The sequence below is a fragment of the Periophthalmus magnuspinnatus genome, chromosome 23 (genome assembly GCF_009829125.3).
Source record: "Periophthalmus magnuspinnatus isolate fPerMag1 chromosome 23, fPerMag1.2.pri, whole genome shotgun sequence".
Classification (NCBI taxonomy): domain Eukaryota; kingdom Metazoa; phylum Chordata; class Actinopteri; order Gobiiformes; family Gobiidae; genus Periophthalmus; species Periophthalmus magnuspinnatus.
Genome location: NC_047148.1, coordinates 8,807,410 through 8,832,501, shown reverse-complemented (window position 1 = coordinate 8,832,501; position 25,092 = coordinate 8,807,410). Strand labels below are relative to the sequence as shown.

At 36.5% G+C, this 25,092-nt stretch overlaps 2 protein-coding genes across 2 annotated transcripts; one reads left to right on the top strand and one right to left on the bottom strand.

Moving 5' to 3' along the window:
• Nucleotides 1-493: 493 nt before the first annotated feature.
• ccdc3a (coiled-coil domain containing 3a) lies at nucleotides 494-12,570 on the bottom strand. The gene is made up of 3 exons (XM_033989672.2): nucleotides 11,926-12,570; nucleotides 10,458-10,635; nucleotides 494-897 (listed from the first exon to the last, which is right to left on the bottom strand). The coding sequence occupies exons 1-3, from the start codon at nucleotides 12,321-12,323 to the stop codon at nucleotides 598-600; spliced, it is 876 nt and encodes a 291-aa protein (XP_033845563.1). The 5' UTR covers nucleotides 12,324-12,570; the 3' UTR covers nucleotides 494-597.
• Nucleotides 12,571-13,530: 960 nt separating this feature from the next.
• optn (optineurin) lies at nucleotides 13,531-24,752 on the top strand. Its single transcript, XM_055231721.1, has 13 exons — nucleotides 13,531-13,641; nucleotides 14,888-15,015; nucleotides 15,474-15,664; nucleotides 16,306-16,449; nucleotides 16,850-17,049; nucleotides 19,319-19,427; nucleotides 21,197-21,312; nucleotides 21,958-22,107; nucleotides 22,236-22,326; nucleotides 22,595-22,753; nucleotides 23,270-23,412; nucleotides 23,493-23,554; nucleotides 24,038-24,752. The coding sequence occupies exons 2-13, from the start codon at nucleotides 14,895-14,897 to the stop codon at nucleotides 24,145-24,147; spliced, it is 1,596 nt and encodes a 531-aa protein (XP_055087696.1). The 5' UTR covers nucleotides 13,531-13,641; nucleotides 14,888-14,894; the 3' UTR covers nucleotides 24,148-24,752.
• Nucleotides 24,753-25,092: the final 340 nt, after the last annotated feature.

The window sequence follows — 25,092 nt, the reverse complement described above, 5'->3', positions numbered from 1 at the left end:
CTCTCTTATTCCCTTTCTCTCCCCTCCTCTGCCCTTCTTTCCCTCTCTCTTACTCCCTCCCTCTCCCCATTGTGTCAAATGGCAGCAGTTCTGTGTTTTCACTTGTGTTTATCACTTGTTTGTATTGGTGTTGTTCACAGCTGAGAGTGTGAAACATGAGTGACTCTAACTGACCAGGACTTCAGAGGAGAGAGAGGCCGGAGCAGACCAGTCATAAAGACATAAAGCAGGAGTAAGATAATTCAATATAAGTGAATTTGCTTCTTTTAAAGGTGTAATATGTAACTTTTCTCCTGGGGTGTCTGTCTGGCCAAATTGTATTTATTGCTATATTTTAATTTGATTATGGTTTAATGTGACAGATAATAAAGTTTTAATACTTTCCCTTTACAGTTGCCAGAGTTCACACCTGTCTGGCCAAATGAATAACACAATATTTAAAAATAATTTCCATAGAAAAAAAACAAAGCTGAAAGAAGTGAATGGGTGTTGTCAATGGTTACAACAAAATAAAATACAAACTGCAAATTCTTTTCAGAATCCTGTATTATCCTCATTGAGACCGCCCAGCAGCCCCCTCCTCCTGCTGTAGTCCATTCATAGATTCATCTGCTGCCTGTCCCCTCTGCTTTTGTACCTGGGGGACTGGGGCTGGGCAATTGCATTGAGATGATGTCCAGCTCTCCTCTCTGCAGCTGACAGTCTCTCCTGTAGCACTCGCAGCTCCTCCTCGGCATTCTGAGTGGCTTTACGAGCGTTTTTTAAAGATCTTTTGACTTTTTTCACGCGCTCTTTGAGTTGGCGGTTCCTCTTCTCTGCTGTGGATAGACGCTCCTGAAGTTTTCTGCTCTTTTCTTCCTCTTCGAACAGAGCGGCTTGGACTGAAGAGCACATTAACTGCAAAGACAGAAACAAACTGCAGTTAATACATATAATTTCAAACAATGCTGCACCTCCACCACTTTATCCAGATTTATCCAGCTTCTTTTATGAGATTAATGTGTTTGCGCATGGTCCCAGTTAAAATAAACCAATACACTAAAATAAACTGTATCAATTACATATATTGTATAACTTCATGCCATGCACACTTGGGAAATTCACAGGTTATAATGGAGATAGCAAGGACAAAGTGTGCACTAAAGATGACACTGTTTACAATGAATGATTAGCAAAAGTAAAAGTATGAAAAGTATAGCTCTAGGTACAATGAGAAGTACAAAATCTCCCTCATTAGACAGATTAAATATGAAACGACTTTAAACATGTATTATTTGATATGGACAAATACACAAACAAAGATTAACATATTGAAATCTGATGCAAGTTTGGTTTACTTTTGAAACTCATGTGAAAATGACCACATATAGCATGTTTGTAGGAATATAAACCAGAATGTCACACTTTCAGTTTGACTGTAAGAGATAATTAAATAAGTACCTAAGCTTTTCAATGATCAACTTAAACTTTGTCCATTTCTTGAGACACTGCCCACGCTTCACTAACAGTCCCACATTGTTCATGACTGAAGTGTGCTGTTTGATTGCTCTGCCCCTGTGTGGGAGCTGGGGTCCTGAGCTGTTCCCATAGGCCCATTCACTAAAACAGAAAGTCCTTTTGAAGCCTTTGTACCTCTGCACTCTTTCCCCTAACAAACCTACATGTCCCACGCCTTTTAGTCCTGTACATTTAGGCCCGCGCAGACCTCCCATGCAGGTTTAAACTCAGATTGGCGTGACTTGTGGCTGCTTTGACCTCTATGATCCGGGGTGGCAGCTTTCATGTTATCCTCAGCAGACAGCACACAAAGGGTTAACTAGGGTCACACACTTTATGGGGGACGGACATGCCAACGCATACAAATGTGTCATGATACCAAGAAGCCTACAAAGAAATTTAGGTGGAAAATAAAAATAATCTATAGCCTTGAGCAGACTAGTAGATAAATGACAGAATAAAGGCAGTTTATGCGGCATAGACCTCAGACAAGGCATTGGAGCCCCAGTCTTCAATACAAATAAACAGCAAAAGGCACATTTTCAAGCACAATGGTAAATGAAGAGTAAAGGAGAGAGAAAATAAGGGCGCACTATTTAACTTTTTCTGGGGGTCTACCACTTGCGTGTCTCTATGGAGATGTTGTTACTTTACCTGAGATGTTCCACTTTTGGCATTGAACTTATCTAACTCCATGGAGACAGTGGCACAATCAGGCACAACCAAGTTCCAGGTCATCCCCACTCACTGCACGATTTCTATTTTTGATCGATAAAACACCCGCAATTGAATTAATAATGCTAGATAGATAGTTTAATGGATACTGTGGAACATTATAGGCAAAGAAATATCATCTTCGTAGAAACAAGTAGCAGAAAGGTTACATTGTGCACCTTAAAAACATCTTATCTTATGTTATCTTATCTTCTGACTAAACCTTGTAATTTGCGTCACTCAGACAGAGCAGATCCACCTGTAAAAACATCCTCTGAACCTGCAGCTGTTCTGTTCTGGATAAACACTGACAATTCTATGAGGACACTACAGTAAAACACTCAAACATCTTTCTTAATTGTTTGGAGTGATCCGATTGCATGGTTTGACAGTGTCTTGTATTCTTCTCCACAATCTGTAGCCACTTGACCAGGTTGTGGCTGGACGTACACTTGGTTTGGTTATAAATGAGTAAAATACTGTTATACTGTGCTAGTATATCATGATAATCTGCAAAATTTAGAAATAAGCTATGATTGTTTTGCGCCGGTGAGAAAATTTTTTTGCATGATAAGACTTGAACTTCAGAAGGTTGAATTATGAACTTGTATGACTCATTATAGACACAAACTAACTACTTAAGTGTTGCATTCTGTTATTTACTGCAGTTCATATTTTGTTTTTACTTCTTTTTTTTTACATTCATTCTGCTTCATGGTTTGATGTCAATAGTATAGTTTATCATCTATATTTACTTCGGCAATATATCACCTCAAAATGTGTTATCATGACAGGCCTATGTACAAAGATACTACTGCTACCGTCTAAGGTCAAAACTCAATGTGATGTGTGTAATATTATGTCTGCTGTACTGGACAGTAGTATTGTTTACATAAGATAAAATGTCTGTTATTGTGTTATATGCTCATTTACTTACGTACGCATACAATTTGAATGGTTAAAGTCTATCTCCTGTATTGTCCAAAGTGATTGCCGCCTGGTTGTTTTAACAGCAGCACTCATGTCACGTTTTGTTTTTTTTTTTAATCATCTGTTTTGTTTTGGCTTTGTTCTCAGGGCCAAACACCTGTGTGAGTCCACATCAGGTTTCTGCTTCCCTTTTACTTTTTGACCTTTCACCTCAGTGTCATAGATCTGTCTCAGTACATACAAAGGGAGTGAAAACAAACACAAATTTGAAATGTCCTCCCATTAAAAATCAACTGGACAATCTACCCACGGGTTACAGCTTCTTGTTTATAGCGGCCATTTTGAGCACTCCTTACCATTCTAAAGACAGATTTTTTTATTTTATTTTATTTTATTTTATTTTATTTCACTTTAATCTGGTCCTTTTTATGGATTTCGGGTTACATTACAGTGTAGAGATTGAGATTGGGTCTTGGATCTAAAATGTTTATACTTAAAAGCAGATTTTTATGTATGCCTGGGGAAAAAGTTACTAAAAACATCATGATTATGAAATGTGTTTTACAAAATGCTATAATCAATTTTGACAATGTATACATGGAAAAGAGTTACCGAAAAATAAGTCATTGTGTTTTTGTTTAACTTATTCTCTGTTGAGGATCTTACGTCAATGGAGCCAATCCAAATAAACAAGGGGAACTCGCTCTATGTCCAGTCAGATGAACATAGTGGACATGGTAACTTGTGAAAAATAGGGAACTCAGCGTAACTTAAAGGCCCTATATTATGTACAACTGACTCTTGCGAGCTTTAAGCCATGATATAATGTTGAAACATACCTAAAGTTGTGCTTTATTTCATTCACACATGTTTGAATAACCCTTTATTATTAGTCTGTCTCTCAAAATGCTCTGTTCCACCTTGTGATGTAATGAAGCTGTAGTTTTTAAGCTAACAGCTCCTTTTACCTTTAGTTCAGTAGAGATAGGAAATTCTAATGGTGAAATTATTCAAATGGTTCTAGTGACAGTGTATAGACTTTAAAAACCCAGTGGAGCACTTCCTGTATTGCCACATGACATCACAAGGTGAAACAGAGTGTTTTCAGTTTGAGAGAAAAACTCAACTTAAATATGCAGGGTTTGTGTGTTAAACATGTGTGAATGAAACAAAACACAATTCCAAGTATGTTTTAATGAGGAATCAACATTATAACACGATCAGACACATTCTGTAATATGGGCTCTTTTAAGGTGCATTGTGTAACTCGTGAGGGGTCGGCCAACTGCTTGTCTTCATGTAGATGCTACTAGTTTGTCTGGAATGTGGATTTGAACTAGTTTATCTAGCATGGTATAGGTGGTTTTATTGCCAAAGAAATACTTAAACAAAAAATGTATTCCTATAGTGAGTGGGGTCACCTCTACCCAGATCTAACCTGTAACTTGACCTAGTGCTCCTTGCTTGCCTCCAGGATAGATATGCTTAATGCCATACTGTGGATCATTCTAGGCAAATTAATGCCATCTTAATGAGAGATGGCAGACCACCAGAAACATCACACTGTACATGTCCAACCCACTTTAACTATTTAAAGATTTCTAAGAGGTTGAGTTTTGTTGCTGCTTCATCTGGATTTAAATATCCTATTATAATGGTTGTAGTTGGAGGGTATCTTTCTTGAAGTTTGAGACTTGTGGGAACCAGACAGGAATTTAAAAGGACAGAGACACTTCCTCCGTTTCACTGCCAAAACCTTCAATTAAGCAGCGTTCAAAGGCCGCTCTCATCAAACACATTGAGAGCTGCATTCAGAGCTACTGTGAGTATGGGTCAAAGAACACTCCATCCATTTATTTCATTCACAAATTCACACTCAAAATATAGATATCAACTGGACATAAGTTCTGAGTCAGGAGGTTTAATTGGGATAATCAAGGTTTTATTTCAAATACCAAACACAATCCCAAGAATTTTAACAATGCTTACAAATAAATCAATAAATACATACATTTTTCTTTTTAATAGCATTTTCCAATTCAGATTTTGACTAGGAATAAAAAGATTATTGAGTCATGTGAATTGTTGATCGCGATTAAGGTCATGATATAATCTAACTAAAAATCAATTACTGTGGGAATTTCACAAGCAAAATTATGTCATTTCTATTCAGCAAATGTAAAAGTGTTTTATTTTGTTGTTGTTTTTTTTAATTCATTTTTTTTTTTTTATATCAGGCTGTCGCCTTTTCAACATCATTAATTTAGATGAAGTATTAGGGGCATTACATTATGATATGATTATCACATTAGGGAGCAATGGTGGAAGAAGTATTCAAGTTCTGTTACTTAAGGGTTTTTTTTCATGTGATACTTTTACTTGAGTATTTTTTGCTCTGGTATCGGTACTTTTACTTAAGTAAAAGCATTAAAGTAGTAAAGTGTTTAAAAATGTACTTAGAGAGTAAAAAGTAAGTAAGTATTTCAGGTTTTGAGGTCTTATAAGGTTTCAAATGTATTGATTTTGATAAAGATTTGTGCTGAATTTTGTTCAACAGAAACAATTGCATTATTATTATTTTTTACATTTTTGTAAAGTTGATACAAAATAAACCCTCAGCCTTTTCCACAGGTGGGAAACAACAACAACAACAACAACAACAACAACAACAACAATAATAATAATAATAATAATAATAATAATAAATACTTTTACTGTATAGTTCAAAAATGTAGTGGAGCAGAAAGCACAGTGACCTGCTCTCAAATGTAATAAAGTAAAAGTAAAAAGTATCCACTTTAAAATTTACTTACATAAAGTACACATACCTAAAATTTTGACTTAAGTACAGTACTTTGCTAATTTTACATTTGTTATGTATACTTACTTTGCTAATTTTATATTTGTTTGTTCCACCACTAATCAGGGGAAAATGGGACTGTATGAACCAAGAATAATGGTTTCTATATTCCATATTGGTGGCATCATGATGAAAAGGCCCTTCTACCTCACCACAACCAGGCCATAATGTATAATTTGCTTTCTCTTCTTGCAACACTAAAACTAAAACTGCTACTACAGTCATATTATGACAAGCAATTTACTGTACTGTCCAAATGCTCATATTTTGGACCAGGTTTGTCAAAAGTATTGAAAATCAGATAATAACTGATACTAAAACTACTACCAAAACTAGATACACATTTGAGCAAGTATCAATACTAAAAAAAGTCGCATTCAACAGGACAGAAATGAACCTTTTCTGAATAGAATGAACTTGAGCTCAGTACAGTATAAGACCACATAAACTAGTATGGACCACGATGAAACCTTTCTGAACGACTGAGGGATATAAGACCACATGGTAATATAAAAAAAATGTACCATGATTTAATGTTAAAATTCTGTTGTTTTAAAAAGAAAAGAGTGTTTTTTATCATCATCATAGTATTGGAATCTGTATTGAGTATCGAGTCCAATCCTCAGTACTGAAATAGAGTCTTGTTAGTATCGTCACAACACTATTTTGGAGACTGAGTTATTGCAGACCACACCGGTTCACCTTACGGTAAAATCCGGAGCTCAAGGCCAAACAGTCTGTGAATGGGAATGACTTGAAACAAATGGGACAAAGAGAAACGCCGCTTCACATATTGGTGCGTGCTGCTGTTCCTTCCTGCTGCTGTTTTCATTTATTTAGCCTATCTCCACATCTCTGACTCTCTGCCGTAGGGCAAACACGTATTGTTCTGGTACTAACTAGTTAAGCAAAAGTAAAGTGAATACAGCATTTCCCAGTAGCCTTTTTGTGCTGTTTGTGGACAAATATGGACATAAATTTTGTTGTTTTAAATGATGTGAAGGATATATTAAAATTCTCAATAGACAAGTATTCAAAATCTACTCAAGTAAAGAAAAGTTAAGTAAATATGTGATACAATTAACTTGCCATATTAATGTTCTATAGCCCTTATAATAGCTAGGAATATCTATATGGGTGCTATGTAAATAGGTCTTTTGCGAATGTGAACTGGTAGGCTCAATTCTGATATGAAAATAATATTGTATAATTTGCATAGTAAAATAAGTTCATTATTAAATTTGAAGCTGCAAGTTGAGTTAAAATACAACTAATGACAACTAATAAAATAAACACCAAAAGAATTGGATGATTTGATGCACAAATATGGTAAAAGCAACAGCTAGAAGACCTTAACAGGAAGTATTAAGTAAGTATTGAGGAAAAACTAGTGAATTGAAATAGGCTTTGATGAATCCATTGTATAGGAGACACCTGCCAACAGCGGTTTACAGACAGATCTAAGACAGGCGTGAGGACAGAGAATATAATGGTCCATAGTTTACAGTCAACAACATCAAAATACAGGACAATTAGAGCCGCTTTGAAATCCTCTCAACTGTACCGGCTTAATGAAATGAAGCAAATCTAAACTTTAAAACTAATTCAACGTGAATTAACAACACACACAGTTAAAATACGCCTGATAACCAGACTGTAAAACATACTGATCAGAAGACATTCCACATAACCAAAGTGTTTGGTGATGGTGGGAGGGGTCTGTAGTGGCCACATATCAGCCAATCTCTCCTAGAGTGAATGTAATTTTCTACTACCATTGGGACTAAAAACTGAAAGAAAGAAATTAAACAAGAAATTAATAACAAAAACTACATCTGCACAACTTAAACCTCAACATAACATTTAGTTTAATAATAGGAAAGTTATGGAGTTCACGCATCTATTCCCAAAGAGTCTGATTTTACAGGTTTTCTGTGTTGTGTCTTGTTTGAAGGCCAACCGCTTCTGCTCTGTCAATAAGTGTGACTAAATACCTTGAATCATCCAGGTTAAGATAATCTATGTACCAAAGATGACTGGGATCCATGCTTTTGCTCCTCTGACAAATCAAACAGGAGGCAGACACACTTTGGTGTGAGATACTCATCTGTGCTATTTGAACTTTGACCCCTGTGGTCAGTACCCTGTCCTCCTGCAGAGATGAGACCAGAAACATGCCGTAAATCTTAAAAAGGGGAGACAGATCGAAGATGAACTGACAAAAAACACACACAATAGCCAAACATGCATCTATAATGGAAACATGCTGCAGCTGTTTGGTCTTTGCTTGAAAATTAAAAAAAAAGCAAACACAAGCAACAATCATTCAGTTTCAGCGTAAATTAGGATGAAGGTGGTCATAGCAAGGGCTGATAGTAATAGCATTCAATAAACCCAATGAGTAAGGGAGGAAGCCAAAATAAAAATAAAAATGTCTGCAATAAATAATATTAAAGCAATAAATTTCCTGTGCTAACATAGCAGAACAAGCATCACTGTTAAATAAGCACCATATATTTTACATACATTTATATACATTTAGGCAAAAGGTATTTTATCTGTAATATTAATGTTTTATTGTTGAATGTACCAGCCCAGGGACTGCAGATTGAACGCAGCTGTAGTTATAAAGCATCTCTTCAGCTGAGAGACTAATGTCTTGGCACAGAACCTTGCCAAATGAATTACAAATTAAACTATATTATAACTTCATGAAGAGAGCAAATTGACACAAGTAAGTTTATCATAATGACCTAAGCACATACATTATCCACTGACTGAACCGCACTAAAAACAGCTTGTAAATACCACATTTTAGATCTGTTCCTTTTGATCTGTGATGGAAAAACAGATTTGTCTAAACGGCCTCGGGTTTACATTCACAGACTCCCATCTGTTTATAGCTTAACTGTAAACATTCAATGTAAAAGCATAAATCAACTTTCTTATTTCTTTTATTTAAGGACATACCAATTTGTCATCAACTAAGAGTCTTTTTAGTGCTACCTAGTTTGAGTACCAAACCAGACTCCCGAATGTTGGCAAATACAAATGCTTATTTTGCTAGCGAGACCAATTGCAGAGAAAAAATGCGTGAGCAAGTCATTTCCAGTGTAGATAAATACAGCTTGGGTAACTCTCTTTATAGTTTTGGATAAGTAATATAGATAAATTAATGTAATCTGTCTTGGTTGCTTGTCACTTTGAGTTGAATCAACTAAAAATATTAAGGTTAAGGAAGGATATAAAAATAATTAAACATTGCTGCATTACTTTGGCTACTCCTTCTGCACATTCCTTTAGTTCAGGAGTCTACAAAAACATGTTAGCCTCGACTCCTCTCACTTTGGCATTTGGACATTCACTAAACTTCACTTTTAAAACTCAGCAGTAGGTATTCACACAGCTCCACTGAAGTCATTGTGCTCCTGTCAAAACCAATAAAGGCCCTTGTGAACTACTACTCCCTTAAATCACTGAATAATCCTCCTCTTTACCTCTACCTCGCCCCCTGCTGTTCAACCATGGTAACGAGGTCCACGTGGTTCATGTCCTCTGAATACTAAAATCTTGGTTGGAGACAATTGCATTTAGTTTTTTAAAAAGTATACACACCATTGTTTGTTTAGATTTTTCAGTTAAATGAACCACACGTGCCAATTGAACACAAACCAAATCAATGTAGACAACTCTTTGGGCCAGTCCCAAGCATGGATAAAGGGGTAGCATTGTGGAGGAAAACAAGATGAAGAAGAAGAAAGAAGGAAAAACAAAAACAAAAAAACCCAACAAAAAAACAAAAACAAAACTCCACATGCAAAATAAAAATAAAAAACTTAACAATGAAATAATTCAACTCTCAACACATGACAAAGGAGCAAACTTTATGAACTGCCAGACTTTCAAGTTCTTGGACCACTGCAAAGGAGGATTAGGGCTATAATTGGCAACATCTGCATTTAAATAACATGCTTTGGATGTTTTCTTCTGCAGATACTAAGATAAATTTTAAGGTTTTGACACTAACTATAAACTTTCATCTATATTGACCAATAAAGCAAATGTTGTTGTTTTTTTAGTAATGTTTAAGCAATGTATGCAATAAATATAACTTCCATTACAATCTTTTATACACAGTAATACAGTATAACAATGAACTGTCCTCATGTGCCTTAGTCATTAAAAAATATGATTAAACAATGCACAATCGAGCCACAAATGAGAACAGATTTGGCCAGAGGAACATAAAATTAAGATTGAATTATTATGTCTTCAGTCTTATCTCATCCATTTTTATTATAGTTAATGGTTATTGCTAAAAATAAATGCTATAAAACAATTAGATACAATTTGATTTAGGCCACATTAAGCTGATGGTTAATCGTTCATTAATAATTGTGCGTTGCCAATCTACCTATCTAATGATATAATAGGTGTAATAGTGCTGTGGTCTTACTCTGTTGTCTTCCTGTGCATCCCATTCAGGGCTGTATTGGTGCAGCGGCTGCTGTGCCAAGCTACAGTTGGAAAACTGGAAGAGACTGGAGAAAGTGCGTCTGTTTTCAGCTGTGTCCATGAAGATAGCATCCTGGAAGTTGACCCCATGTGGGAGGAGGTTGTAGTTTTCGTCCATCCTGCAGCAGACAGAAGTTAATGAGAGAGATAAGAGCAAGGAAGTGATATATTTAGACAGAAAAGACTACAAATGATTGCCCCAGAGCCAGTTTTTGGTTGAAATGATGAGTGCAAAAGTGAATGCATTGCTTTTTCTTTAGCAGATGAAGTGTCACTGCCTCTTAATAACAACATTATAGCAGTTATTGTCATGATTCAAGGCTCTTTTATCATTGGTGAACCACACAATTCTTTAAAATGTGACACAAAATAGCATCTGCAAAAAGTGCATTTACTTATCCTTAGTCAAAATTCAAGTTTCAAGTTTCTAGCATCTTCTATAGACAGTCTATTTGCTAAAGCATGTTTTGACTGACTGCATGCTAGTCTTGACAAGATAGGAACAAGTGATTACATGGAGGAAGTAGATTTAGGAGTCAGCTATGGACCATCTGGAAATGCCTTCAAACATGACATGGGACACCTTTAGCTCACTGATGTCTAGTGTCCTCCCTTTACAGAATAAGCCCCTATAAATCTGGTAGAACCTTTCAGGAGGTATTTTCTGGCATTAATGAATAACAACACCTTATTCTGTTTAATATGTAAAATATGTTCTCTGTTGTTTTGGGGGCATTTTGTTGGTGGTGTTTCTCTTAATCAATTACAGCTTAATTACAGGAGACAAGATAATGGAAGTGTGCCTTAAACAATAGCTAATTTGGGTCTGTCTGAGCTCTAAATTACATAATGACTAGGTTGTTTACATTCTTTACATCAGTGGGTCTCAAACTGGTATGGGATGGTCCATGATGGGACACGGGAGTCATTAACTATCCTGATTCTTTTTAGATTTTAGTTCAAGCTAACACATGATATATGTTTAGACCTTTTTTGTTTATTTATTTATTTGGTGGAAAGTGTTAAATCTCAGTAGTAAGTTGTGCATTATAAAATATAAAGGTGCACTAAGTTTTCTGGTGGGGGAAGGGGACAAGTTTATTGTTCTGTCTGGCATGTTCCACAGTATGACTTTAAATGAATACAGCATTTATTCCAATGTAGTATTTTACTCAAACATACACACATTCTATTTGTGACCACGCTCCACCTCTCCACAGATGTGACGTGTAACTTGACATGGTGGCGTCACCTGCTAAGTCTACATTGATAAAGTGTAATGCCACACTGAAGCACATTCTAGACAAGGCAATAACATATCTCCAATTAGCCTATAAAAGAAGTTGCAGAGCCAACCAGCTATAAAAGTTACAAAGCGTACCCTAACTTTGCCTTTTTGCGCGTTTCACCTCAGAAAGAAGAAGTAGGAGTAGTTCTCCATCACCGTGTGGGACTGACAGGAGAGGTAGCCCAGCCCGGTCAGGTTGAGCCTAGACCCGGTGGGGACCTCCAGCATGCTGCCCCACGCCTGGTCACACAACAGCTCCACTTCAGCGGAGTACAGCAACCCTTCCTCCGCGCTCTCGTATCCATATCCCAAACCAAACGGCAGCGAGTTATACAGTCCCCCCGCGCTGCTCAGTGTCTCCCGATGAATGGCCAAAACACGGGCATAAATGATAATCTCCGCAAGTTCAGCCCGGCAACCTTCGCTCAATGGACGCCACTCGGATGGTAACTGACAAGCGTGCGTAAAAGTGTCCAAGTGCGCAAAAAGGAACAGCAACAAAAGCGCAACTGGTAGCATTGTAAACGTTATTCTTGAATAGTTGTGTCCTATTGTAAGGCAGGCCTTAAATGACGTTTCTTATTCAAAATGCAGTTTTAATTCCCTGGAAATTAATGCGCACAACAACTCGCATACAATGTTCCAACACAGTTACGCACAAACTAGGAAATTGACCTAGTACATGTATGCCAATTATAAGATATCCAAAGTGTCTTCGGGTATAGATAAAGCATCCACAAGTTCACTCCGCTGCTGCACCTCACAAGTCTTCATCTGCGCCCTGAGAGACAAGCTTCAAGTGAGCGGTGGTGCGTTCTGAGTGATAAAAGGGAGGGTCGGACATTTGAGCTCTCCTCGTGGGCTGGTTTAAGACCCCAACAGACCCACAGGCTGATGAGTATCAACATAAACATTTACTTTAGCCATGCACATGTGCAGACAAAATCACACAATTTATCTACAGTTTAAAAAGGTCTTATGTAAACTCAGAAATGGGAAGAGAATAGCAAATTGTAGACCTGTTTCTCGAAAACATTTGCCTAAAAATAAAATACTTGCCAACACTTTTTTTGTAAAATATTTATGTAGGCCTATGCCAAGACAAATATAGAAAACAAGCAAAGCATTGTGGACACTGCTGGACAACAGGGACATCTAGTGGAACATCTGTTGTAGTTACGCAGTCCAAATATGCAGAGCTGTGCTTTCTGTTCCTTTGTAATACACTTTATTCTCATACAAATTAGAAATATAATCTTCAGTATTCCAGACTGTTTATGATTGTATATTTTTTGGATGTTTGGATATGACGGGGGCTTTTTGGGGAGACTGGTGAAAAGGGGGAATCCCATAACCTGCTGTCATGGAAAGTCTTCAGCGCTGATATCTCCGCTCTTTACCTGCTCGGGGTGAGTGTCGTCACGTCACGGAAATGAAAGCATATTTATAAAATTCACCTTGCGACCGACACTGTAACGGGAAATCCTACTTAGCTGTCACAATAAACTTCACCGAATTTTAAACGACTGACATACGGTCTTTGGAAACACACGTAAACATTACGCTTGTTGAATTATAAATTTCAAATGTGTTAAATATTCAAGTGAATGCCATTTTATATAAGCTGCCAATGCTAATTCGGTAATATTAATATCTATTATCGGCATTTAATTTTATTTTGAAGAGAATTAACGGAAGTAAAATACGACCGTTTTGCTGTTTACTTGACTTTGCTCTAGACATCAGGACCTCGAACAGTGTTTATTTGACTCGTGTCGTATCTTTTTATCTAAGTATCTAGTAATCCATCTATTTACACGTTTGTCGCGGTTGACAGGTGAGTTTAAACATTTTGTATTTCATAATAAGATACGACATGACGCACTTTAGCCCATTTTCAGATACTTCTATCCCGTGATGACTCTCTGTTTTAACTTTCGAGGCTTTAGCTGAGTCAAAGTGAAAGTGAAATTAGATTTTATATTTTGTACCTAATGTTAAAGATACAGCTTTTTTTTTTTAAACAAATGATTTAAGTGGGATATCTCGTGACTCATGTAGGTGTGCCACACTTTGTTTACATTCTGATTATATTGCAAAGAGATATATTTCAATTATGGCGCAGATAAATTGAAGAACACTACGTATTTTCAATATGTGGTTCTGAAATGAATTGCTTGGTCATTTTCATTATCTAACAGTTTGCATTTTGCTAGCTGAATCTGTTTGAATATACAAACACAGACTGGAAGAACAGCATTGTAATTTCAAGGATTCTGACATCTTTACATAGTTTTAAATTATGAATTACTGTGACAACACTTTAGCCGTTTCAAAGACATCATTTTGTGGATGTTGTTTTATCAGCAACATTGGAAAAACATAAGAAAAATACTCAGTGTAGTTACATAATACCGCCTTGTTTCTTTAAGTTAAGATTGGGAAAGTCCAGAGTGTGGCAGTTGTTTTCTCGTGGTATCTGAATGTATTTGTCATGTGATCTGAGATAATTCAGTTTACTGCCACTGTGAGTCTTCACTGCTGTGCATATTGCAACCCTGAGTCATACTTTTCCGAATATAACTTGTTTCTCTTAGACACAAGGAGTACAGGGAGGAAGTTTAAGTCATCAAATTTAAGCATATGGAATTAATCATGTTCATATTTTAATTGAATTGAGACGCAGTCATTTCTAATGATCAATGATCAGCTTGGGGCTTTTTATTCAAACATTCTGATGACAAGTGAAACATGCGGTTTAAGGTTTTGGAGGAATACAATTGAACCATGTGAAATAGCACTGATTAAAAGTTAGTTTTGTTAATGATATGAAGATTGCAAGCCATATTGTATGAGTTTCTAAAAAGAACAAATTTATCTTTCAATGCAAGGAAAAACATGTGATGAATTATTTTTGCCATTACGGCCCTAATCTAAGGCACATTTGATTGATTGGATTCAAACATAGATGTGATAAATCAAAATTGAATGACTTCCCTGCTGCTGTCTATTATTTAAGGAATAGCCTTTTCCTAATTATATTTTTCAAATAACACATAACACTCCTTCTATTTGATTATCAGCAGCAGAATGGCGTCAGGAGGTCCAGTGATGAACGGAGACGTATCCCGCTCCGCCAGTCAAACAGGGGCTGTGGAGGGCACACTGCGGCAGATGAACATCCTCATACAAGAGAACAGAGATCTGAAAGGTAGATACACCACACTACAAACACTAAAATATGAAATTATTTTAAATAGTTTCTTTCTTAATTGGATTGTGTACTTAAACAACAACAACAACCATTCATGACACTTATTTTTTAAATGAATTAATCCCTATTGTACAAAGTAAGTACACGGTTTAGTGCTTCTTCAGTTGAAACAGGTTTAGTGAGTCAGTGTAAAATTAACTGCAGCTGACAGAATATATTTTTTCTTTTACTATGGATCATACCTGAGCGACTGAGGGTTTACAGAGACACCTATTTTTAAACATCTTAAACCTACTTAATATGACTTAATATTGCAATAGATCATCTTCTTCATTTAATCTTAACTGAAATTCAATTCCAAAACATAACTGCAAACATGTGGAATTTACACTATATAGTACAATTAAAGTATTAGTATTTGAAATATACAAATCATTTTTCACATTGTTTTTCAGAGGCTCTACAAAAGGCCAACATGTCGATGAAGGAACGTTTCGAGGGTCTTGCTGCGTGGAAAGAAAAACAGAAAGAAGAGAAAGATTTCCTGCAGTCCAAACTTACTGAGACCAAAGCCCGGATCGAGAGTTTAATGGTGGAAAACCAGGATCTCAGAAAGAAACTGGAGAGTCAAGGAGCAGACACTCAAGTAATGGTCAAGAGCAAAAGGATGTAGCAATTAGTCTATGTGGGAGGATCAAATCCTAAACATTGATTTTAGCATTTATAAATACTACATTAATCTTTCTCAATTAGATTATATAGTAATTGTAATATTTGTAGGGACTGGGGATGTATCAGTTCAGATATTGGTAACAATACTACTATTGAAAATGTATCTAATATTTGGCACCCCCCTCTTTGTGTGCTCTTGTGTCATTACTCGCTTTGTTCTCAGTGCATCAGATTTGTCTTTTTGAACAGAGCATTTAGTGAAAATGGAAACGCAGCAATTGGTTTAGCAACAAATTATATTATATCCCAAGTTAATTTGTGCTTGTATCTGCTCTATAGCTTTAATTTAGGACACCCATGCATCATTATGTTATAATATGAGCATTTTAAATTGCAGGGGGAAATGATTATAACATTGTTAAATGCTCTAAAAAGTTGATTTTGCGTAACAGGTCTGCTTTACATTAACTATAATCATTACTTAACATAAATTTGTGGGTCTTTTTAAAATTGCTTATTTGTCACAATAGCAAGACAAATAGTAGATATCAGTCTCTGCAAAAAAAAAAAAAAATCCATATTGGATCGTCTTTATTTATATGTTGATCTATGCAGGGCTCAGAGGTAGAGGCACTCCGTGCGCAGGTGGCTCGTCTTCAGGCTGAAAAGAACGACTTGGTGGCTCTAAACTCAGAACTGCAGCTGAAGGCTGACCACAGCTCCAACGATGACTCCTTCATCGAGATCATCAAAGTCACTGTGAGACTCTGTTCAACTATTACAACCAATAACCAAAAACTATTAAACAAAGTTTTAGTGAGATCCATAACTGCTTTATTTACAACAAGTCATATGCAGATAACTTAAAATTATTATCATGCCAACGACCAATTTGTGGCATGTAGTCTATTCTCAATTAGGAGTAACCCTTTTGATTGTGATCTGACTCTGATGTGACAATCTGCTAGTTTAGAGAAATGTCCTCGTCAACACATATTGGATATGTTCACCTAGGCTAAAAGGGTTTTATTTTTTGCCATTGCTCACCCCTACACTCCATTTTCCAGGTGAATCTTCAAACACAACTCAAATGTATCACTGCCTCCGTTAAATAACACAAATTAAATAAATAAATCTAACAGTTAGTTTGTGCTCTTAGGATGGCGGAGCAGGCGGGGTGAGTGATGCTTGTGGGACGGAGCACATGAAGGGGTTCGGTGGTCCCTCTCTGAACCTGAGCATGAGTGCCTCCAGAATGGACAGCGAGGAGGTGACTGTGAGCCAGCTCCTGCAATCTCTGAGGGACGAGACACAGAGAGCAGAGAGGCTACAGGAGGAGCTGCTGCAGGCAAAGATCAAGTATGACTATTGTATAAACATATGTACATCACAAGTAGGTCTAGACCAGGGGTGCTCAGACTTTTTCAGTATGTGAGCTACTTTTAAAATGATCGTGTCTGAAAGATCTACCACCTAATACAAAAATGTTAAACATATATTTATTTGTAAATGTATTATGAATTCTTACATGTACAGTGCATTTTGATGTACTTTGCACAACGTCATGAGATAATACTGCACAACACAATTGAACTTCCTACATGTTCATAATTACTTGAATGATGATTACTGCTCTGATGACACTGAATGGAATCAGTGAGGGATGCATAGTTCGGGCAGTAGCTTCTGACAGCCAGCCAGAAGTAAAACTGCATTTTTCGTTTGAAAGCGATAACAGAGCTAATCATGTTGATTACGGTTTTGTCTTTTTTTATAGCCATAAAAATCATGTTAAACGAAGTATCAGAATTCACTGCATTTTTTCACACAACTACTTCTATTTTACACATCCATCCGTATTTTTTCTTTTATGCATCGAATAAATGACAGGGAAAATCCCCGCAGCACCCGCATTCTCATTCGTCACCTTCGAGGGACAACAGAGGCAGATTACCGTAATGATGGTAAAATATTTAGATAGCTCCATGTCTCCGCTTTGAGACGCCGTTTGAATTTACATGAGAGCACGACAGGTTGCGGAGTTATGGGCTCGACACACAGGGAGCAACGTCGCTCGCTCTCCATTTATTTCCAATGGTCTCTGTGCGACACTGCGCTCGTCTCTCATCTCCGCGACAAGCGAAAATCGTGCACGTGAAAACCTCGCGCTCGTGCATGTCTATGTGCGATGCGATTAATGAAAGTTGAAAAATGTTCTACATTTATCGCTGTCGCCTGCACAACAGCAAATCAGTGAGAGTTTGATTGACGAGCCAATGCACTGTCCACTTCAGAAACATCATGGAGGAGAAAATCATACTCGCCGGGTCGGATTTCCCAATTCTTTTTGACATATCTCAAAAAGACTACAGAGATATATCAAAAAAGCAACTGCCTGGAAACTCGTTGGTGCCAGGTTGAATATGAGTGGTAAATTAACCAAATAATAAATTAATCCAGATAACTTTATGGAGTCTAGTAACCAAATGTATTAAAGACTGATTAAATATTTAAAAATATATTTATTTAAGGTTTTTACATTAAACAAAATTACCATATGGGGGAAAAACATAACATAAAGGCATGTTTTTTTTTTCATAAACAGCATACATGCTGTTTTTTTTTCATAACCAAACGTACGTATTTCATTTTAGCGTCTTTTTTCCCCATCTACCGCTATTGTAACCTCAAAATTCCCTCCAAATAAACAGCCAATCAGATGTGTAGGAGGCTCACGATCCGCTCTGGAACAGAGCGCGGCTTGACAAGCTGCCGCTCGTCGCTGCAGTTTGTCGTTGCCCGTGTGTTTGATTTTAAAGTCCATGCGATGAGTGTCACTGCACGCTGTCGTTAGTCGCTCCCCGTGTGTCGAGCCCATTAAACCGCACTCTATTGGCTACGATAGGATCCGACGCTATAGAGTTAAACTAACTCACGCTTGTTTATGCGCGTGCAGTGCCTATGATGTGACCTAGGGTCAGGTGTAATCTGACTGGTTGTCCTGTATATTAGTCATGTGACTGGATGGATGACGGGACGTGATCTTCCCAAATTGCCTTCGCACTCGACTGGTAGATCGCAATCGACGTAATGAACACCCCTGGTCTAGAGTTAGTATTCCCCCCTCCCACAAAAAATATACAAATTATACCAGTGTTTCCCATCCAAGGGTATGGAGACACAAGCGCTTAACCAGGGGGTACTTTTCAGGTTTGAAAAGTAGGTGGAATTTTAAAGTAGTTTTGTTTTTTTCGGACACAATAAATTATAATGATTATACGTGACAATATAAATGTATATAAGTAAACTGATTTTTTGCCTAGTTAACACTCTTTAGTAGAGTTTGTCTTTTCATAAGTCTTTTTAGAGCAAGACAAAGGGCAGGGAATTACTGCTACATGGTACTCTCTGGGGCCTGTTTTTTCTGAATTCTGAAAATAGGACTTTCCTTATTAACTAAAGACTTGCTGCATATTGTGTTATATTACTAGACAATTTGATAATTTCAGCTCTGAACTTTATAAAATATTTTCAATCATTTTTATTTACAGAAAGGGTAGAGAAGGAGATGTGACTTATCTTGATAAACAAATGTGTTGTTGTTTTTTTGCATGTTTGTTTTTCACAGTTACAGCAAGCTCTACAGCACACTGAAAGAGCTGGAGAACAAAAAGAGTGACATAGAGCAGTCCACCCAGACCACTGAGCCAGAGGAGACCAAGCAGCAGGCCGCCAAGGTATTTGTTCAAAAACTAGCTCTACTACATAGTGTTAAATACTTTACACTTTCACAGTGTAATTGCATTCAAGTGTATGTCATTTATATATTACAACATGATTGGTTAATTTCCTGATTTTTGAAGTGTAAAACGTATATGGTTGACATATAGTTTACATACACTACATAAAAAGACACATTTTTTTCTCACTGTCTGACATGACATCAGACTAAACTTTCTCTTATAGATCAGTTAGGATTACCAAAATTATTTCTATTTGTTAAATGCCAGAATAATCACAATTTTCATTTTCAAAATCAAGACAATTTTTCATTACTTTGTTATACATACGTTTCATTAGTATTTGGTACCATTGCCTTTAAACTGTGTGACTTGGGCCAAGAGCTTTGGATATCCTTCCACAAACTTCTCACAGTAATTGGCAGGAATTTTGGCCCTTTCAGAACTGGTGTAACTGATTCAAGTTTGTAGTTGCCTTGCTCGCACATGCCTTTTCTGGTCTGCCCATACATTATCATTAGAATTGAGATCAGGGCTTTGTGATGGCCATTCCCAAGCATTGACTTTGTTATCCTTACACCAATTTATAACCAGTTTGGCAGTATGCTTTGGGTCATTGTCCATTTGGAGACCCATATGGGCCCAAACTTTAATTTTCTGACTGATGTTTTAAGATGTTGCTTCAGTATTTCCACATAATGTTCTTTCCTCTTGATGCCATCTATTTTGTGAAGTGCACCAGTCCCTCCTGCATCAAAACGACTCCACAACATAATGTTGCCACACTGTATTTCACAGTTGGGATGGTGCAAGTCCCCCCTTTTTTCCTCCAAACATAACGATGGACATTATGGCCAAACAGTTCAGTTATAGTCTCTTCAGACCACAGGATATGTCTCCAAAATTTAAGGTTGTTGTCCCTGTGTGCATTTGCAAACTTTTTTATTTTTTGCTTTTGGAGTAATGGCTTATTCCTGACAGAGTGGCCTTTCAGCCCATGTCGGTACGGGACTCATTTCACTGTGGATAATGACACTCTTACCACTTTCTACCAGCATCTTCACTTATGCACATTTCAGACCAAAGCACGTTTATCTCTGGGACACAGAACCTGTCTCCTTCCTGAGCGGTATGATGGCTGGACATCCTATGGTGTTTATACTTGCGTATAATTGTTTGAGCAGATGAACATGGCACTTGTGCAAGTCCAGAACTCCTGATATTTTGGCTGATTTCTTTTGACTTTCCCATAATGTTACATAAGGAAGCTGTGTGTTTCAGATGTGCCTTCAGATCCATCCACAGGTGTGTCTCTAATGAACTCAAATATTGTCAATAAACCACAAAAATCTGAAGCTTCCAAAGACATGACATCACCATCTGGGTTTCCCTAAATTGTTTAAAGGCATTGTAATCTCATTGTATGTAAATTTCTGACTTTGAAGAAAGTAATGAAAAAATATCTAACAAAATCATTCTGTCATTATTCTGGCATTTAGTTAATCTAAATATTTTTAGTAATTCTAACTGACCTAAAACGGGAAAAGTCTGTCTGATTTCATGTCAGACGGTGAGGGAAAAAAAGGATATGTGTCTTTTTATAAAGTGTATGTAAACTTCTGGTTTCACCACACAGAAGTCTAATACAATCTTGTCCATTTTCTTTGTCTTTTTTTCCTCCAAAATTTACCACAATGATACAGTTGTAAATATCTGTGCTAACATTGGCTTCTTGTCCTTACATGTTTTATTCTTGGCATATTTAGGCAGCATCTGAGGTGGAGAACCTAAAGTCTCAGGTGATGACGCTGTACAAAGATCTGCAGCAGGCACAGAGCAAGCTGGACGAAGCTGAGGGCATGAAGAAGAACCTCACTGATCGGTATGACCTCCATTATGTTTAAATGTGATTGCCTTTGTGATTTGGTATGAATTAACTTTTATTGAAACTGTTTATCAACTAAATACAGTTACTTGCATTATGTTATTGTAATGAGACTTAATATTGCTTTTGAAAGCTTTGTGACTTTCTTGTGGAAAATGCAGATTCTTATTTTGTCTTTTTGAAAATGTATTCCCTTTTATTTAGCATGGTGCATGATGCAATTATTTTCAGTACTTTTAATACAGTAATTTCTGTTCATCAAGGATATGGTTGGACTGTTTTATTTAATGATTTAATCTCAATCAAAGCGGATGGTTTGGAGCAGAGTTCAGATGCATTTGGTGCTTTTTTTGCATTAAATGGTTATGTCGCTATTGCTTATTTTTAATTTTTATTAGTTTTTAAATAAGACAAAAATAAAATTGCACTGAAAATCTCGATCAGTTTGAGAAAAAAAATGCAATACGTTTCTTGATATATCTCCCAGTTATAGTTATTACCTGTGACTACACCAATATTTTAAAATTCCATACAAACAGATACTTGGCACTAGTTTTTTAACACTGTTTCTTTTAAACAACTTGAAACACTTACAATGTTATAGTACTACTAGGTTACAATTTTCACCTCTCTTCCATGCAGATGTCGTGAGGTGGAGCAGGATGTGGCCACTCTTAAAGCTCAATTGGTGGACAGACAAACAGTCCAATCTGAAAACGACCGTCTGAAGCTGCAGCTCGACAGTATGCAAGCTCAGAGCATGGTGGAACAGAGAAAGGCTGGAGAGGAGAGGTCAGTTATATAATACAACTCTTACTATTTATGTGTTATGCTATTGCAAATACTACCTTGTACCTGTTCTTTATGTAATGTAATAATGTCTTAATACCAAAATAAAATACATCTTTCTATTTTTCCAGGAATAATTTGGCTCAGCTGAAGGAAGCGTACACCAAGTTGTTTGAGGATTACAATGAGATGAAGGAGGAAAGGAAAAAGCGAGAGGAAAAAGTACATTTGACCAAGTTTATATTGCTTTTATAATTTTGCTGTATAGAAATAAAATGGGTAATTGGTGCATTGTGCATTGACCATAACAATGAGTCAGCATCCTTTGCTTATCAGAAAGTAAAACATTAAAATGACAACAATGAGAAAATAACCTCCAAATGAACACCAAAACTGTAAAACAGTTTGTTAGATTCAGATTACTTTTTAAAAGACCTTACTATATCATGAAGCTCAAACAAAATTGACTCTTTTTGTATTGTGTCTGTAGTCCCAGTTGGTGCAGAGGGAGGTGGTAATGGATCTTGAGGAGAGACTGGGAGCTGCTGAAAAGGCCTTAGTTGCAAAACAGGAACAAATCGATGAAATGAAACGGGAACTTTTCGAGAAAGAGAAGGAGCTGGAGACTATCAATCTGTTCAAGCTTCAGGTTTGTGTAAAACAAATTGCATCATAAGATTAGTCATAGTCAAAAGTGTTCTGTTTGGATGTTTGACTTTTCAAGCCCTAGCTCGATCTGGTTATATTTGATACCACAGGTTTAATCTGAAACGTTGTTTGTTTGTTTGTTGACAATAATATTTATGAAAGTGCTTTCAGCCATTTGTATGAGTTAATATATTTGCATCTTCATAGCTAAAATATCCTGTAATGATAATACAGATAATACTATACTAGAGATGCAACAATACATTTCCCCCACAATTTGATACATGGGTTGCAATATCAATATTATTTCAATACACTCAGATACACAAAAGCTAATGTTTCCTCTATTATTTTTAAGGTTGTCACTATTGTTGTATGTTATAGCAGAGTTAGTCCTTTATGGAGCTGTTTTCTTTGTATTTTGAGGGGTGTAAAATAATACCTCAAATAGAAAATGAAAAAATAACTACTACTTATTTGGCTATATCCTATAATTCCCCTTATGTGATGTGTTTAGGCTGAGGTATACTCGTCAGATTTCCATGCAGAGCGCACAGCTAGAGAAAAAATTCACGAGGAGAAGGAGCGGCTAGCTGCTCAGCTGGAGTTTGTGAAAATGCAAAACACTCAGCTTCAAGAGGAGATGGATTCACTGGGACGGTAACTATGCCTCTATCAATATAGTCAAAATCCTTTAAGTTAATTTTGAAATGTTACACTGTTTATATTTCTGTTTGTAGACATTCACTAAATGAGATGCAGAGGAGACACGGAGGAAATCAACCATCATTAGTTGGAAGAGGTCTGTACAAATGTAAATGATATATGCCACATTTACATAAACCTAGCTAAAAAAAAAACACTTAAAAATAATAGAAAGAAACATGTCTATTGACTTCCTGTTCAAAACTGCAGAACTGATTCTATGCTGTTGGCCCTACCTCCTACATGACATAATTCTACTTTTGAAAAATTACCGTACTACAAGACATTTTTTAACCCTACGTATGAGATCTAAATTTTTTAAAGGACCATAGTTGAGTACAGGGCTGTGGGTGGGTACATGAAGTGGTTACAATCTAAAATCTTTTGAAAACTCAAGCTTCAAATACAGAACAATGCAGGATTACTCAAAATAAGCAGAATCACTCAAAATAAGCTTATGAAGCCATGCCTCCAATGATGTTATGGTTGATTTGGCATAATATGTCTTATCACCTTATTACACAGAATCAGCTCACTATAAATCGACTCAACTGTACAACGCTGCTTTTTTATTTCACAGGAGCGACGTGGCAGCAGGTCAACATCCCAGAACACGCTTGTCCCAAATGTAACGAGATATTACCTGACCTGGACTCTCTTCAAATCCATATCATGGACTGCATCAACTGAACTCAGCCAAGATTCAAACCTTTGCACCTTATTCTTCAGTCTTCCTCTGCTTCGTCCTGTACCTCCTTTTACCGACTGTTGTGGCAGCCCTCCATATCTAAACAGGATCAGAAACGCTGCAAAAATAAAAAGTAGAAATTATATTTAAAAAAGCTAATATATAGTATCAGCTGTATTGTTATTCAATAGCAACATGTTTTATAAATTAAAGTGGTGATGGAAAAATCCAAAATTATGTAATTGTTTTAGCCATCGAGTTATATGTGTGATATTTGCGTAGTTATGATCTTACTGCCAAAGAAGCCAACTACAGATGTGTATGGGAAGTCTATACTACACAACACAACTTGGCATTGAGATTGTTGTCTTTTTGAAACTACCTTACAATCTACATTACTAACAAAGCTAGTCCATAAAACTAGTTGAACTTTAATTGTGTTAGTTTGATGCTATATTGCAGGTAGTACATAGAAAGCACTTTAAAGACAATAATTTTATTTTTGTCCCTGAATATTTTGTGTAATATAGTAAAGGTTATTTTCTAGTCTTTTAAACAGACTTTGGACATCATGGCTATGAGCAGATCATTGCTGATTTACTCTAATTCAGGGTATCTGTTCTGTTGGTGAGAAAAATAAATTGAAGTATTTCTGAATCATTATGTGGCATGTTTATTTAAAAAAAAGTTGCTTATTACTATGTTATTACACGGGTTGGTCAATGTAGGCAAAGCTATTTGTAATAACTGTTTAGATGCAGCTCTACAACACACACATACAATTGCCCAGTAAGTACATTTTGATTATGTACTATATGTATATTATGTTTTTAATGTATTATTTCACAATGCAAAAAGTTTAAAACACCTTTTTTTTTTTTGTCAAATGTGCCATAAATAAAAGCGGGTTGGATTTTATTTTTCTTCAGGCAGAGCGCTGGCCACCT

Coding starts and splice junctions, on each gene's coding strand:
- ccdc3a (XM_033989672.2), bottom strand. CDS start 12,323: ATGCTACCAGTTGCGCTTTTGTTGCTGTTCCTTTTTGCGCACTTGGAC. Junction 10,636..11,925: donor TCCTACTTCTTCTTTCTGAG/GTGAAACGCGCA, acceptor TGTCTGCTGCAG/GATGGACGAAAACTACAACC. Junction 898..10,457: donor ATGCACAGGAAGACAACAGA/GTAAGACCACAG, acceptor CTGTCTTTGCAG/TTAATGTGCTCTTCAGTCCA.
- optn (XM_055231721.1), top strand. CDS start 14,895: ATGGCGTCAGGAGGTCCAGTGATGAACGGAGACGTATCCCGCTCCGCC. Junction 16,450..16,849: donor TCGAGATCATCAAAGTCACT/GTGAGACTCTGT, acceptor TTGTGCTCTTAG/GATGGCGGAGCAGGCGGGGT. Junction 22,108..22,235: donor AGAAAGGCTGGAGAGGAGAG/GTCAGTTATATA, acceptor CTATTTTTCCAG/GAATAATTTGGCTCAGCTGA.